Below are 17,886 nucleotides of genomic sequence, written 5' to 3' on the forward strand. Positions count from 1 at the left end.
TGACTTGATATTTTGACTTTCAGGGTGAAACATCAGTGGAGAATGACACCACAGAACCTGAATGGAACGAGCAGATTAGTTTCATTGAAATGTTTCCTCCTCTTGCCAGAAAAATAAAAGTTCAAGTTCTCGATGATGCTAACATTGGCGACGTGGCATTGGCTACTCACTTCATTGATATAGAGAAAATATCAGATCCTGGTAGAAACGGTAAGACACAGTAAAGTTAATTTAACATTTTGCTGAACTAACACATGAATATATTATGTAATGGAACTGATCTTCCTGCGGGCTGAAAGAAGTGTCATCTTGGACCCACACGGTGGTACTGATAGTACAGCCACATAAACATGAACACTTGTACAAAATATTCCTAGAGGGAGCTTGACATGTAAACTAGGACTAGATGTAGAGAGTATGTAACAGTTGATCTGGCCTAACAAGGAGTGCCACTGTTTTGGCACAGACATGACCCACTACATTTTGTTCATTGTTTTTGTCTAACATGCTTCTTATTTTGGTACTTGGATAGCTACAGAATCTGGCTTTGATGCCAAACCGTATGTACCAGTCCAGCCAATGCAACAATATCAAATTAATGTATTTCTTGGTGATGGCTTTATCCCAACCTTTGCCTCCATGCCTCTTTCCATTTCAAAGCTCCAATCTAAACGAATTTGCCATGTAGCTAATTTGCCACTGCATTGCAGTAGCATAATTTAATAGTTTTTTTTTTAATTGAAATTTTCACCATGTGCATACAAGTTATGTCAGTGTCATAAAAACAATTCAAACTAAAGTAAACATCCCAGAATACAGTAATGCAGGATGAATAGCATTTACAGAAAGCACATTTATAATGCAGATACAGCGTAACACTTTATATGGATACAGTCCAGAACAACATATGCCACTATTCAGCTGAAGTGGACTGCCAATCTGGATTAGATCTTAAATATTCGGATAAGGGGAGCCAATAGTCTTTTGGTCTGGCACCCATTGGGAATTCTTCTTCATATGTGTTCAAGGTGTCTTTACAGTAGACAAGATCAGTTAACCATTGTTTCTTATTAGGCGACCCTCTACCTCCCCAGTACATGGATACACGTCTTTTCGCCATCAACAATGCTATAATACAAAGTCTGCGTTTGACAGTTTTCATCTTTCCCACTCTTCCCAGCAGGCAGACTTTCACTGTACATTCTATTGATGTTTCCAATTTTTGCCCTAGTGTCTCCACGACGTCCTCCCAATATTGATAGATTTTGGAGCATTCTCCACACTAACAGTATGAAGTCTGCATTGTCTTCTCCACAGCGTACACAGTTAGCATCTGCCCTTAATCCACATTTAAATAATTTAAGTGGGGTGTGGTATATTTGATGTAGATATTTATGGTGAATTAGGCAGAGGTTGCCATTTGGTGTATGCAGGGCTGTTAGTGTACAGCTAGTTTGCCATTCTTCCTCCTGCAGTGGCATAATTAATTGAGAACTCCACCGGTCTCTAGCTTTGTTAGTGTTTCCTGCGATATCGTCTTGTAATAATTTAAAGAGCTTGGAGAACATGTGGGCATTATTTGGGCTGGTAATGATCATTTGTAGCGCCGCCAATGTCGGTGGTTCAGCTGGAAACGTGGCGTATAAATCCTTGATAGCCCCCCTGAGTCTGTGGAATGTGAATTTGAAAAGTAATGTTTGATTATTTATGTAAGCGAGATCTGCTTCCTCAATGAAGTGACCGTCTATATATAAATCCCCCATAGTAGTTATTCCGATTTGTTGTAGTATTGATACGCCATTTCCAGTATGTGTTACTGTCAGTGCAGGGTGGTGCTGGAGAGGTAGATCTGGCCCATATAAAGGTAGCTTCTCCGTCAGTTTCCCCAAACGTTGCCATGCTGTGTTCGTAGTCTTTATGGTATTTATTTCAGTTCTGCTGAGAGGTGGGCGTGAATGTGGCAGAATACATCTAAGTGGGATCGGATTAGCATCCCCATCTTCCACTGCTGTATGTGGCAGGTACCTTATCGGAAAGAACCAATAGTGCGCATATTGCGCTTGTGCACATAGATAGTATAGTACAAGGTCTGGTACAGCAAATTCCCCTTTGATGTACAGCAGTGTCAACGTGCGTAGTTCTATTCGTGCTGTCTTCCCGGCCCATATAAGGTGATTTACGCAGGCGGTGAGCCTCTTGAATACTGTTGCAGGAGGAGTTATCGGAATGTTGTTGAAAAGGTATAATATTTTTGGTAGAATGACCATTTTCACTATGGCCATTCTATCTGCTAATGATAATGGGAGGTGAATCCATCTGTCTATTTTCTCCTCTATCTTAGAGATTGCCGTACCATAGTTCTCCGGTATCACCACATCAGGTTCCCTATGATACCAGATACCTAAATATTTTACAGGGTCTGTCTGCCATTCTAGGGCAAATTCTACTGGAGTTGGGTTAGTGATATCTGTAAGGGGTATAATTGTGGATTTGCTCCAATTGATCTGGAGTCCTGAGTGTCTGCCAAATGTAATGTATTCCCGTAATAATGGGGATGAGTGAATATGGGGTTTTCTTACATATAGCACCATATCGTCTGCGTACAGTGATATGCTTATCGGGCGTTGGGGGAATTGCCAGGCGGTAGCTGCATGTTGTTGGCGTAACTTACATGCTAACAGCTCTAGCGCTATAGCAAATAGCAGCAGCGAGAGGTGCCACGTTGTATTTGGATAACGTCCGAGACATGTAGATTTACTTTTATTCTCGCCACTGGCTTGTTGTATAGAACATGGATCCATGTCCACTCCACTGAATCGAAGGCCTTGGCAGCGTCGAGTAAAACCGCCGCTGCCTCTAGCTCAGGGTTAAGCTGGTGTGATAGAGAAAATAGGGTGCATATATTATGAGACGTAGAGCGGTGGGGAATAAAACTAGATTGGTCGGGCAGTATAATGTTTTGCATTAGCGGTTGTAGCCTGGTAGCAATTATTTTGCTAAAATTTTGGTCTCTGTATTTATTAACGACAGTGGACGGTACAAATCACTACAAGCAGGGTCTTTATCAGGTTACAACAGTGCCACAATGAGGGCTTCTCGTAATGTGGGCGGTAATATTTGGTTTTCATGCGCATCTCTGTACATTTCTACAAGATATGGACATAGGAGGTCTGCATACACTTTGTAAAATTCTCCTGTGAACCCGTCCGGGCCGGATGCCTTGCCACTTGGGAGTGTATTTTATGGCGTCTGCGACTTCCTCTACTGTTATCGGTGGTGCTAAGTATTCTCTCTGGTTATCTGACAACCAAGCAATAGCAATGTCTTCCAGATAGTCGAGAATCTCATGAGTGTCAGCAGTGTCACGTGTTGCATATAGGTTGCTATAGGTAGCCATGAAGGTTTTGAGTATATCGGCTGTGGCATATTGTTGTATGCCTTGTGCATTTTTAATATTAGTGACCACATGCGTGATACGTGGATTACATATTTTTTGCGCTAATATGCGGCCCGGCCTACCCCCTTCCCCATATGTTCTAGCCTTCTGGCGGTGCAACAGGTATCGTAGTTCACTGTCTGCTAATTCTTGATATTCAACCAATCGTTCTTTTATGTCTCCTAGTGTGGCAGCATTTTGTGTACATTCAAAGTCTGTTTCCAGCTGTCTTAGGTTATCCTCACATTTGTTCAATTGGGTTAGAATGTCACGTAGTATACCAGCATTTGTACTAATGCAAACACCACGTATAGTGGCTTTAAAAGCCTCTCAGAGCATGCTAGCACTGTTACGGAGTTCGTGTTAATGCAAAAATATTCTTCTATGGCATCGTGTATGGTCGCGTTATAGAGAGGGTCTAGCAAAGCCTTAGCAATAAAGCACCAGATGAAGGGTGGAGGAGTGCAGTTTGGAAGATCCAGTGTAAGCGTTATAGGGTTATGATCAGATAATGTCCTGGCGAGGTGTTGTATATCCCTTATCCATGTGCTGGCTATGTTTGTTGCCAACCAATAATCTATACGTGCCCAGCTATTGTGGTACATAGAGACATGCGTGCCTTCTAGTTCATGAGGATTGCGTGATCTCCAAAAATCGAATAATCCAAATTCAGACATTCCCTCCTGCAGTACTCTGAGTGCTCGTTTATGGGTTTTTTTTGTGGTGCCCGATCTGTCCAGTTCTTCATTAAGTGATAAATTGAGGTCACCGTCCCACAATATTTCCATCTGTGGTAAAGTTCTCAACCTGCCCCAGATATTGTTGAAAAATGCAGGATCATCCACATTAGGACCATATGTGTTAACTGGGCCAATTCGGTTACCTCGCACATGTCCAGTGATTATAATATAGCTACCACGTTCGTCCAACAGTGTTTGGTCGATTATAAAATGGGTCCCCTTTTTAACAAGTATAAGTACTCCTCTTGCATAATTTGAATAGGAAAATGTCAGTGTTATCTCAGCCCATCTATTACCCAATGAATATTTAGTACCTTTCGCTAAGTGTGTTTCTTGTAGTAATGCAATGTTTACATGGTTCCGATCTAAGTATGTAAGTAATTGCCTTATCTTCCGGGGATTGTTAAGCCCACGGACATTCCATGTTAACATGCATAGGTTAGAGTCTGTTTTCTTATTTTCCATTTTGGCGTGAGTAGTGAAGTGTGTTATTGTATGTGCAATGCAATATCAACACACAGTGATGCGCTCTAGTGAGTGGCCTGGTAATATGCAGTTCCATGCATGCGTGAGCAAGTTCTAACAGTTGTTATATCTGTTTCTGGGAAATCAAAAAAAAAACCTTAACCCCCCACCCACTTCAGCATCCCAAATATGCCAAAGAAATAACCCCATAATCCAAACATTTAACATCCAAGTTTGTCGGGGATCACCCAGTGAGGGGCCGCTAGGTGCACACATTAACACCCGCATAGCGAATGCGCCGGAACGTAGATGGTCTAAATGGGTGTATAACTATCAACATTTCAAATGGTATATTCAAACCTTTTGTCTGGTCTCAACAAACATCTCGCATAAATCTATCGTTTGTAGCATTAGTCTGGGAGCACCTAGAGTTCATGTTGCCCTTCTTTCGTATGTCCCCCTTCGCACATATCTATACTTATGTACTTGCTTATCTTAGGTCCATTTGCTGAGTACTGATGTCTGCCCCATCAGTAAAGATTTACTGTTCCCCATTGCTATCTAATCTGTGCATGAATTTGTGTTTAGTGATTCAGTGCCTATTAATAATAATAATTATAATAAAAAAAAACATACATTACATTTAGAGTAAGTAGTACGTACCACAGGGGGTTAAGTCACTAGGTGTGTCTAGTTCTCTTGTATACATCGCTCACTGTATAGTACGAGCATAGATGGCATTCGTTACAGCTCATTTCAGTCTCCATTTAGTGGTTTATAATCAGTGTTGACTGTGTACGCTCACTATTGCTTCTGCGCTATACTGCATACGCACAGCCACCATGTCCAGCATACGTGCCATGAGGTATCTATTTCACAGTCAGTCATGACACAGTGGTATGCAAATCATCTAAGTATCTTATGTATATGCTGTATATTTTTCCCCAGTGTAAAGAGCTTACCTCCTGTCCGCGTTCATGCAATAGCAGACGTCATCAAGCAACACATAGTAGCCCCTTCAGCATCATGTAATCTTAACATGTTATGGATGTGTTGTGTAGAGTTCGTCATTACCGCACTCGGTCTGTGACGTAGATGGAGAGTGCTCCTTGGATTTCCACTTAGGGGAGCCGTGTTTTATGAAGTCTTGGACAGCCTTCAGCTTAGTCAATATTCTTGACCTTCCATCGTGGGTGACACGCAGTTTCGCAGGATATAGCATAGCGTAAGGTATTTCCAAGTCTCTAAGTTTCTTTTTTACTGCGGTAAATTCCCTGAGTGCCGCTTGCACCGTTGGTTTAAAATCTGGATAGAAGGAAATATCATAGCTCTGATACATGATCCGCTGCTTTTCACGGGCGAGGCGAAGCATTATTTAATAGTTACCAAAGGAATTGTGCGGATTAGTCAGAAGGTGAGGCTCCTAATGTGGTGAATTCTAACCCTCCTTGCAAAAGCTATGTCTTTTCTGTGTTGATTGCTTGTCCCTTACTACAATTCTTTTTATTAGCTTTTTATTCAGAAACAATCACAATAGGCATACCCACATTACACCAAGAGAAGCACATGGCAAATCTGCATTGGTACTCAGTCCCTTGTACAAAGAGACCAACACAGTACATTTTGCAAGTGTCCAGGAGACAAGTGAAAGGGGGGGGGTTAAGGGTAGCACCCGAGATGGAGGACCCGGCCCCACTGGGGCATGGGGGACTGTACTCTGCACTGAGTCTAGTGTCAGCTGTAGGCAGTCCATCTGCAGACCATAAAACTCCCTCCGTAGCTTCCATGTTTTCTCATAGTTCCTCGGACACCCCGTGGCAGCACAGACCACTTTTTCATCCCCATGCATTCGAGTTTTCTATTGTTTCTTCATGGGGACCTCTTGTACCTGAGACACACAAAAGGTGATGGGAGGCTGCTTGCAATAAGTCTAAACACTGTCAATCGCTCGGGGTAGCACTCTAACACATCGTTCTTTTGATTACCATGCCACCTCAGTTTGGATCCAGCCATATGCAAATCAGTCTTGCCCCTATTCCTCATGTAAACAGTACAGTCTGAACTGCTCTGCTAGGTCTTCCCTAAACCGGAACACAAGCAACCCAGGACCAGTTTTGACCTAATTATGGACTCCTCAACCAGGTTCAGCTTAGTTCCAGTGGCGCAGTGAGCTTGGGACCAACATCTGGGCATACCCATGCCACTTAGAGTGGTACATGAAACACACAAAAGGTGATGGGAGGCTACTTGCAATAAGTCTAACCACTGGCAATCACTTGGGGTAGAACTCCAACCCATCATTCTTTTGCTCACCATACCACCTCAGTTTGGACCCAGCCTTATGCAAATCAGTCTTGACCCTGTTCCTCATGGTAACAGTTCAGGCAAACTGCCCAGCCAGATCTTTCCTGAACCGGAATACAAGCAACCCTGGACCAGTTTTGCCCTAGTTATGGGCTCATCAGCCAGGTACAACTTGGTTTCAGTGACACAGTGAGCTTGGGACCAACGTCTGGGTATACCCGTGCCACTTAGGGTGGTACATGAAACACACAAAAGGTGATGGTAGGCTACTTGCTATAAGTCTAACCACTGGCAATCACTTGGGGTAGCACTACAACCCATCTTTCATTTGCTCACCATGCCACCTCAGTTTGGACCCAGCCTCATGCAAATCAGTCTTGACCCTGTTCCTCATGGTAACAGTCCAGCCCAAACTGCCCAGCCAGGTCCTCCCTGAATCAGAACACAAGGAAACCAGAACCGGTTTTGCCTTCTTATACCCCCAGACCCTTGCCATGTCCCTCTTCGCTACTACTAAACCCAACGAACAGAACAATAACTTCTTAAAGGGCATGTCTACATTCCCCAGGATCCCCAGGAGCACACGCTGAGGGCTAGGTGGTATCTCTCCTACCAATATGTATTCCAGTTCTTTCAATATGATCAACCAATATTTCTGATTCTCCGGACAATCCAATAGCATGTAGTAAAATAAGCCCAAGTGAATTTTACAGTGTGGACATGTGGGTAGCAGGATCCTCCCCATCTTTTGTAACCTATTCTTTGCTATATATACTCTGTGCAGGATTTTAAGCTGTATAAGGCAGACGCCTGCCCTAATGGAAACCCCCCAGAGGTGCATCAGTGTCGCCTCCTAGTTCACATTCTCCATTTCACTCCTTTCCCACTGAGTCCAAAAAGGTCAGTTAGGGCATTTGTTAATGAGTACCCAGTATGTGGAAGATATTTATGTCTTCCCCATGGGTCCAGTCTTGAAGTGGGTCACTAAAGAAGATGCATAAAGTGGTGTAGTCCAGTCTATTGCCTGCAAAGCATGGTGAAGTTGGGTGCCTTTATAATACTGCCTGTGTGAGAGGCCATTCTCTTCTTGTAAGCACCCAAATGAATTGGGTGGTTGCTTCTGCTACCACAGCCCCAAGGCAAACGATGTATCTCATTTCCCACAAGCCGAAGCCTTGCAGCTTACTCACTTCATGGAGCGTGTCCCCCACCCAAAGCGGTGGTGATTTAGCAACCCTCCCGTACCCCCTCCACATGGGACTTTGCGTTGTCCCATGCTGTCAGTGTCACCCACACTGGCATCATGAGGCTTGAGTGGTTCTTCATGTTGTGTACATAATACCTCCAAGGGGGCAGGGTCCGATGAAATGCCGGTGCAAGCGCAACCCTTGGGTCCTTCCTCAAGGCGTATGCCCAGTCGTTTATTTCCTGGCTCTGCGAGGTCCAGTAGTAAGCACGAAAGAATGGGAGGTCCCTCCATTGTATACCGAGTGGCAGAGGGTTTGCAGTGATATCTGCGGACTCCCTCCATCCCACAGCAATCGTGGACCTCCTGATCTAGTACTGAACAATATATTGGGCATCTTTGGAATGGCAGTTCCTCTTAGCTGCACCAACTGCGGGTCCAGGTTCTTATCCTGGAGCGTTCTGTGCCCTATGTAATATATATATACACCTAGGTATCTAAAGTCATCAGTGGTCACCCGCAGGGTGGCAGGGATTAATCCATCTCTGTCCCATAGCCCTGTTTTAAAGAAGACTGACTTGACCCAGCTCACCCTGTAGCCAAAGTAATCTCAAAACTCCTCCACCCCATCTAGCAGAGGAGTCAGGAACACCACGTTTTCTGCAAAATAAAGAAGAACTTCATCCACATACAAGGAAACCTGCTCCGTCTGCAATGGCTCCTGGTCATCACCCATCTCCAGTGTCCTAACACAGCAGGCCAATGGTTCCATGCTGAAAGCAAATAACAGCGGAGACATTGGACAACCCTGTCTATGTTCCTGCCCAAGCGGTAATGGCTCTGAGGTGATTCCATTAATTCTACCTGCAGTCAAAACTGAACTGCCTTAGCACTGTAAAGAGATAGCGCCAGTGGATCGAGTCAAATGCCTTTGCTGCATCAGTGGAGATGACCACCAGAGGTCGAGGCACATCCCGCACAGCATCCAACCAGTTATGTAGACGTCTGATGTTCTGTCTTGTGGACCAACACGGCATGAGCCCCATCTGATCTCAATGGATCAGAGCGAAGATCACTTAATTTAACCTATGTGCCAGGATAGTGTCCAGGAGCGTAGTCTCCACATTCAGCAGGGAGATGGGGCTGTAGCAGCCGCAGTCTGTCTTCGGCTTGCCTTCATTGTATATTACCATGGTCAGAGCATGTCTATGATCCAGTGGAAGGTCCCCCTGGGTAAAGGAGTCCTCAAGCATTGCTTGTAGGTGGGGGCCCACCAGTGCTCCCATTCTCTTGAACAACTCTGTCTCCAACCCATTGGGGCCTAGAGATCTCCCACTATTCAGGGCCTGCAATGCCTCGGTACAAGTGTGAATTCCTCTGTCAGGGTTAGTACCATCTCCCTATCCAGGTGTGGGAGTGCACGCCTGCCCATGAAGTGCTCTTTTTACGTGTCCTCCCGATGCTGCTAGGGTTGTATAGAAGGCCTGGTAGCATTGAGCAAAGTCCCAGACTATCTCCTTTGTTTGAGTAAGCCTGTCGGACTCAGTATAATGAACCTCAAAGGTGTGTGTTTTCGACTATGCTGCTGTTGAACCTTCAGCAGCTGTTGCACACCTTACATTCAGCACATGAACAGTTCCTCCAAAGATGGAAAGAAGTTGTCCTGTCAGAAATAATCTTCCTCATAACCAGTGAGTGTAGCTGAACTCCCATTGGCAAATCAAAGATGGATAGAAAGCAAGAAAGCAGGAAGTACTACCAACTGACTAATGTGAATCTCCAGATGGGAGTAACCCCTGGGGGAGGGACTAAGTGTCAACAAAGTTGTAAAACAATGCATCTAATGGTTAAAACATAAGAGTGTCTGCAACTGCCCCTGCCACCATGCTGAGGAAATGGCTGCAAGAAATAGCATTTTGGAACTATCATTAGTCCCCTGTATAACACCCAGAGATTTTGGCTGCTTTCTGCTGTCAAAATCTATGGTGAAATACATAGGATCTGCAGATTTATCAAAGAACTTGTAAATCCAGATGTGTCAGGCAACTTTCAGGGGCTTTGTAATCGTCCCCTTAATGTGTTTCAGTGATTCAAAACAATGATTCCTGGGCAACAAATTAATTGAGCTGATTTTTAGTTTTTACTTATTGATGATCTTATTTGCTATGGGCATTAGGGGCAGGGCCTAAGATTAATCAGCACCATCCCCCAGGGATAGGGCATGTTGTCTTTGTGTTTAAATAAAATAAGGATTGCATAGGGTGTGTAGAGTATGGGAGCCAAAAGGTAATGAAAGTCAACAAGACATTGGAAGAAAATAATAATGACCCCCGCACCAGGGAAGAAAACAACCAGGGTGTCAGGGTGATTAGTTGTTTATTTTTCATAAAGAAACTCACACTTTGAGAATGTGCTTTTGGTAAACAAAGACATTTCCTGAGCAGCCTCCTGAAACATAGCAGTCATGCCAGCAAACTTTCAGTGTCTTCAGAGGAGCAGCCATGGCTTTGGCTCCACTAAAAGCACAGAGATCTCTGCTAGGTAGCCTGCCATATAGAATTATATAGCATAGGCACCACCTACATCCCTTGCAAGCCCTGCATTTCTTTATCTCTTTTCTACACTAAAACATGTGGACAGGACAGATAGGCATTTTAATGAACCAGACCCAAACTCTGGAAAAGTGCTAAGATGTTGGACTGTAATAAGCAAATGTCTGTGGCCATTAGGCCTAACATAGCCAGAGAACGAATGACCCATGCTTTCTAATGGGGCACTTGTAAGAAGGGATCACTGACACAAAATCATAAATATCGAGAATAGCAAAATATTGTGTCAAAAATATACATCACAAAAATATATTTTTTCTATACATAAGTATATGTATAAAAATACCTAAAAAAATAGTTTTTACACTAATATAAAAAAGTATACAAAAATATCATTTTTAACTATGTATGTAGTTTAAAATAAGTAATAAATAAATATTTTAACATATAACATTAATATAATGTAAATTAAATATGTTTATATAATATTTATAAATATTGAGTAAATAAAACAAACACACATATGTTTATATATACGTATATAATATAAAACGATATTAATTTTAACGTATATTACATTTTTATACTAATTTTTATATTTACCAATATTACAAATATATATGGATATATATATATATATCTATATCCTACTGGCGGTCGCCAGTAGGTAGTTATAGTTAGGACCTATTATCCATAGGAAATCCGCAACGTTCTATTTGGAATAACTTTGGCGCCGGTTGACGAATCTTCGCGAAATTTTCAAAACCGGTGGGGTGCTCTGGTCCGCTCCTATCCTGAAAGTGTCGGGGTGATTTGTCAAGCGGGCCAAGAAAAAAGGGGGGTCCCAAAACGTGTTTTCCCCATACAATTTTCCATAGGAACCTTTAATCGCAGCTACAGCCCGAACTGCTGAACGGAATTACACCAAATTTGGCAAAGAGATAGCCCTTGGTCACACTCGTGCCTTTTGGTTAAATGGTGTAAATCCGTTCAGTAGTTGCTGAGAAAATGACAAGTAAAATCACATATATATCTGGGCGGAGCCTAACCACACATCTCATCGTGAGATCTGATTGGCTGTCAGCACTTCATCCAAGAAGTGTTGGCAGCTATCTTGGGACCAATATACATGATAGCACCTCATAAAAAAGCATTGCAGTTAATAGAAGGTTTTAAGACTTTAGTTACATTATAAATCATTTGTTGATGGTACCATACTCATTTTAGGAACTGTGGTGTGTTCTAAGGTGATTTTACCATGTGAAAAAGCCTTCTGCTGGGATAACATGAATCATGTTTGAGAGAAAACTATTTTCTCATGCTTTTCCCACAGAGGTTTGGAAGGTGATCTATAAGCTAAACTGAGAGCATATTTTCTGTAAATTTACATTATCCTTCTCAGTCAAGTTAGAGCGCTAACATTCCTACTTATGACAAACGTAGTGCACACCTGAAGCCATCTTGATTGGAATAAAGTGGTAACTCTTAAAACATTTAATTTAAAAAGGAACAAAATGAGGGGGTTCATTTTGCCATAGAAAGTATGATTAGTGCTGCAGAAAGAAACATTAGGGCACATCTTGACTTCTCAAATCCTCTTCTATTTCATTAAAACATTCTGACATGCAGACGGAAACATGCACTTTCAATACCAGCAGCAGACTTCCCTGGTGAGCAGTAGCTTTACTACAGTGATGTAATGAGCAACTAGAGTGCTAACATTCAGAATTTATGGCAAATATGTAACACATCTGAATGCCTTCTTGATGGAACCAAAGTAAAAAGCAAAGTATTTCCTACTGAGGAGACTTCAGTAAATGAGGAAATTAGGAAACTTCATAACAAATAAGTCTCCCAAGATGGCCACCAGAGACTAAAGAGCCCAAATGCAGCACAAATATCACCCAGATGTAGCCCAAGTATAGCCCTATGACAGAATGTCCCAGAGTGTTCTTAAGAACAACTAGAGCGCCTACTGTCTTCCTTATCACAAAAGTATGGCACACCTGAAGCCATCTTGATTGGAATTAACTGGTAACACTTAAATCATTTAATTTAAAAAGGAACACAATGAGGGGGTTCATTTTGCCATATAAATTATGATTAGTGCTGAAGAAAGAAAAATTAGGGCACATTTTGAGTGACTTCTCAAATCCTCTGCTATTTCTTTAAAAAATTCTGACATGCAGACTGAAACATCCACTTTTAATACCAGCAGCAGACTTCTGTGGTGAGCAGTAGCTTTACTACAGTGATCTAATGAGCAACTAGAGTGCTAACATTCAGAATGTATACCTTGTTAGCCCCGGGGACTGCCACCCCCGGGGCTACAAAATAAATGGGTGGGGGGCTCAAAGGCCCCCAGGCCCGGGGACCGCTACCCCCCAGGGCTTTAAAAAAAATGGGTGGGGGGCTCAAAGGCCCCCCCAAGGCACGGGGACCACTACCCCCCCCACGTGCCCACCCCCGGGACACTGCTGTTTGCTATGGCAGGGTAGGAGCTGAGGCTCCTGCCCTGTCATAGCAAACTTGGTTTGGATTTTGAAAGAGAAAGCAGGGAAATCTGCTCTCTCTTTCAAAATGCAAACCATATTGCTTTTCCACACGGGGAGCTGCATGTTAGCAGCTCCCCGTGTGGAAAAGCAATGCTGGCTCCCGAAGGACGCGGGGAGCCGGCTGGGACCGTGGGGGCATTGGGGCTCCCCCCACAGTCCCCAACGTTGTATATAGGCCCCGGGGGATGGGGTCCCCGGGGAGAATAGAAATTAGTGATAGGTGCTAAAAAGATTTTATGGGCAAATTAGGAGTCGCGCACCCAGCGCGGGGCTCAGTGCGGCCCCCTGATATGCACGCGCTGGGTGCGTGACTCCTACGCGTTGGGCACACGACTTCTAATGCGTTGGGTGCACGACTTCTCTCGCGTTGAAAAAAAACAATACAAAAAATTATAAATATATTTTTAAAAATATAAAATAAAAAAAACAATATTAGTTTCAATATTTTTAAAAACATTTTTTTTCAATTTATATTAAACATATGTAATTTAAAAAATTAAATATGTATAAATAAATAGTATAAAAAATGTTGAAGAACAGTATCAAAAAACTAAATATTACAAATAATATATTTAAAAATTATCATTTAAAAAACCTTTGAAATTCACTGAAAAAACCATAGGTTTCAGATATGTTATAGTTAGGAATCAGCATTTAAAAAACCTTTGAAATTCACTGAAAAAAACCTAGGTTTCAGGGGCGTTATAGTTAGGAATTAGCATTTAAAAAACCTTTGAAATTCACTGAAAAAACCGTAGGTTTCAGGCACGTTATTGTTTGAGATGTCATCAGTGATGTCACTGACCATGTCATGAGTGATGTAATATGTGACGTCATCAGCAGTGCATTGCGGGGGCGCGAGTTATAGTTAGCTGAACTAACTATAACGGGGGAATTTCACTGGTTTTGTACGAGTGAAATGCCCAACTAACTATAACTTTCCCTTTTTTCAGTGAATATATATATATATGTGCAGCAAACTCCTTCACAAGAAAAGAGCAGAGGCCGCACAGGGAAAAACCAAGGAAGCCCTTTAATTTAAAGTGGTGGCGAATGCATTTCAGCATATGTCTGCCTTCTTCAGCGCCCAAGCGTTCAGAAGGCTTCCCTTCGCATTGTTGGAGTCCTGCCCCCCATTTGTTTGTTCAAGCGTGCCCCCCCCCCCTCCCAGGAGTGTCAGCTCCCCTGTTGCCAGTCCTCGGATCTCTTGTGGACTGCAAAGCACAGAATGCACTGTGATGATTCCAGGTGGGTGATGCATGGGGGTAATTCTGCCAAGTGGTTACGCAGGATGCAGGGTATTGTGCGAAGTTTAAAAACCATTTTCCTGCTTGTGTAGATATAAAAAAGAGCCTCCTCGGGTCCCCAACCGCTTCAGCCTCTAGGTTCAGGAGTCCGTTCAGCAGGGGCAGAATGACAGGGTATGCCGCCCTACATGAGATGGAATACCTCACAACCGCCCTTTTCTCTTCCCAAACATCGAGGCGGGCCCAGACCATCCATCCGATTCTTCGGAAATACCCAAACTGCCAAGACTCAGCCAGTGAAGTCGGGCCACTTGTGGAACGGCGGTCTCTGTACCACGCCTCTGGCTGACGTGGAAACTATGTCCAGCAAACTCCTTCACAAGAAAGGAGCAGAGGCAACACAGGGGAAAACCAAGGAAGTCCTTTATTTTAAAGTAGTGGCGAATGCATTTCGGCATATGTTTCCCTTCTTCAGCGCCCAAGCGTTCAGGAGGCTTCCCTTCGCATTGTTTGAGTCCTGCCGCCCATTTGTTTGTTCAAGCATGCTCCGCCCCAGGAGTGTCAGCTCCCCTGTTGCCAGTCCTCGGATCTCTTGTGGACTGCAAAGCCCAGAATGCACTGTGATGCTTCCAGGTGGGTGATGCATGGGGGTAATTCTGCCAAGTGGTTACGCAGGATGCAGGGTATTGTGCGAAGTTTAAAAACCATTTTCCTGCTTGGTAGATATAAAAAAGAGCCTCCTCGGGTCCCCAACCGCTTCAGCCTCTAGGTTCAGGAGTCCGTTCAGCAGGGGCAGAATGACAGTGTATGCCGCCCTACATGAGATGGAATACCTCACAACCGCCCTTTTCTCTTCCCAAACATCGAGGCAGGCCAAGACCATCCATCCGATTCTTCGGAAATACCCAAACTGCCAAGACTCAGCCAGTGAAGTCCGGGCCACTTGTGGAACGGGGGTCTCTCTACCACGCCTCTGGCTGACGTGGAAACTATGTCCAGCAAACTCCTTCACAAGAAAGGAGCAGAGGCAACACAGGGGAAAACCAAGGAAGTCCTTTATTTTAAAGTAGTGGCGAATGCATTTCGGCATATGTTTCCCTTCTTCAGCGCCCAAGCGTTCAGGAGGCTTCCCTTCGCATTGTTTGAGTCCTGCCGCCCATTTGTTTGTTCAAGCATGCTCCGCCCCAGGAGTGTCAGCTCCCCTGTTGCCAGTCCTCGGATCTCTTGTGGACTGCAAAGCCCAGAATGCACTGTGATGCTTCCAGGTGGGTGATGCATGGGGGTAATTCTGCCAAGTGGTTACGCAGGATGCAGGGTATTGTGCGAAGTTTAAAAACCATTTTCCTGCTTGTGTAGATATTACAAAGCGCCTCCTCGGGTCCCCAACCGCTTCAGCCTCTAGGTACAGGAGTCCGTTCAGCAGGGGCAGAATGACAGTGCATGCCGCCCTACATGAGGTGGAATACCTCACAACTGCCCTTTTCTCTTCCCAGACATCGAGGCGGGCCCAGACCATCCGATTCTTCAGAAATCCCAAAACTGCCAAGACAGAGCCAGTGAAGTCTGGGCCACTTGTGGAGCGGGGGCCTCTGTACCATGTCTCTGGCTGACGTGGAAACTATGTCCAGCAAACTCCTTCACAAGAAAAGAGCAGATGTTTTAGCCTCCCTCATAGTTTTTATTGGATTTTAAAATCTATTTTGTTTAACATCACAAGTTGTATTGTTGAAATGTTGCATTGAATTTGCACTGGCAAACTGACTAGAAGTAAACACTGTTAAATGGTTGTACTGATATGTATGTATACCTTGAGTGCAGATATTACATCCGTTCACTTAGATTTTAATTGATTTTAAAATTAATGTTACTATCAAAAATTGAACGGAGATTATTTGCACCAAATTGGCACATGTGAATAGACCGATGGCCAATATTGACTTCAACAGCTGATAAAGAGATTCAGATTATTCAAACTGGTATTTGTACCATGATACAGTTTAAATCCTAAGTGTCAATTCACTGTACACAAGGCAAATAAATGTATGGGTGTATATATATATAGAATGTGTATGGAACAAGATATAGCCAGACTAACTCTAATGCCTTGGTATTTAAACACATATTAATTTACAATTGCACTGTCACTTTAACATTTAAAAAATGTGGGGAAAAAGCAGCACAAAAACAGTCAGATGACATGCCAACGTGTCATGTGATCAAGGCTCCTTGGAGCCGAAACGCGTAATGGCCGACAGTAGCTTGGGGAAATAAACTAAATTCTGCGCACTTACTTGTGGTCTGTGCTCCATTTGTTAAACGAGGTGCAGTCGCTGTGCAGTGGAGTTTCTTGGATTTTTAAACCGGTTTTCGTCTTCTCCGGTTGCACATGGACCCGACCTTCCAGTTTGGGCTGGTGACACGCTAAGAGGACGTCGTCTGTTTACAGACATCAAGTTTCGACAAATCCAGGAGGATTTCAAAGTGTCCAGCCCCCCAGCATCGCTACGCAATGCAGAGACCTACGGAACAAGCAAGACGGGATGGACTCGAGTCGGAGGACCAGAGGAGGACTGTCAGAAGTTGAAGGTAGGACTGCCAGAACACGCGCATACGCTGGGTAGAAGGTTGTGCCAAAACACTAGACAAACGACTTTGCGAATACACTTTAATGTTGCAAGGACTTCGTTTATTGTGTTAGAATCAATATTAGGAATCCCCAAGCAATGTCGGCCGACACGTTAAGAGACCGTGAGGCCGCAGCGGCTGAAATGTTTAATGACACAAATGCGACGCTCACAAACTACACAACCCAGAATGCAACAATCGGAGCGAAAAACACAACTCTCTGTGACAAATACCGAATCCTGGAAAAGATCATGAAAAGTGAGCAAAGTAAATGGTGGGAGGGACGCTCCCTCCAACGATATTTGGATGTCGGGCGAATACCAAGAGGCCTGCGCATATTAATTGAGCCCAGCTATGAAACAACAGATCCCCAAATGATGAAGGAATGGGCGGAAACAAACCTAGAATCATCCAGGAGACTGGTAATTCTGTTGGTTAAATACGCCGAATCAGGCCACCTAAAATTACAAGAGCAAATAGATGTCCTAAATGAGGAAATAACGGCAATGGGACAAAGCGATGAGGAGAAAAAACTGAGAACAGATATGACACTACGTTTGAAAAAAGAAGATAAAATACGGGAGCGAAAAACATATAAATATCACCGAGACAAGGCTGATTACGAATGTGGGCGTATCTTCACTTTCGCTAAAAAATATGAGAATATGAAGATATCAAAATTTAGTGGGGCCCCCAAAACTCTAACGAGGGGCAACAAGGGATCAAAACAAGTTGAATCGTCCACATCGGAATTAAGTTCAGCAGTTGAAAGTGAAACT

General features: G+C 43.6%; 1 protein-coding gene across 1 annotated transcript in view; it reads left to right on the forward strand.

The window, feature by feature from the left end:
• Positions 1 to 17,886, forward strand: part of LOC146812054 (fer-1-like protein 4) — a 1,053,957-nt gene that overhangs the window by 320,925 nt on the left and 715,146 nt on the right. The window contains exon 14 of the mRNA XM_085619061.1: positions 24 to 210. Within this exon, the coding sequence (XP_085475187.1) occupies positions 24 to 210 (187 nt within the window). The remainder of the gene's footprint in view (positions 1 to 23; positions 211 to 17,886) is intronic.

The sequence above is a fragment of the Triturus cristatus genome, chromosome 7, assembly GCF_964204655.1.
Source record: "Triturus cristatus chromosome 7, aTriCri1.1, whole genome shotgun sequence".
NCBI lineage: Eukaryota > Metazoa > Chordata > Amphibia > Caudata > Salamandridae > Triturus > Triturus cristatus.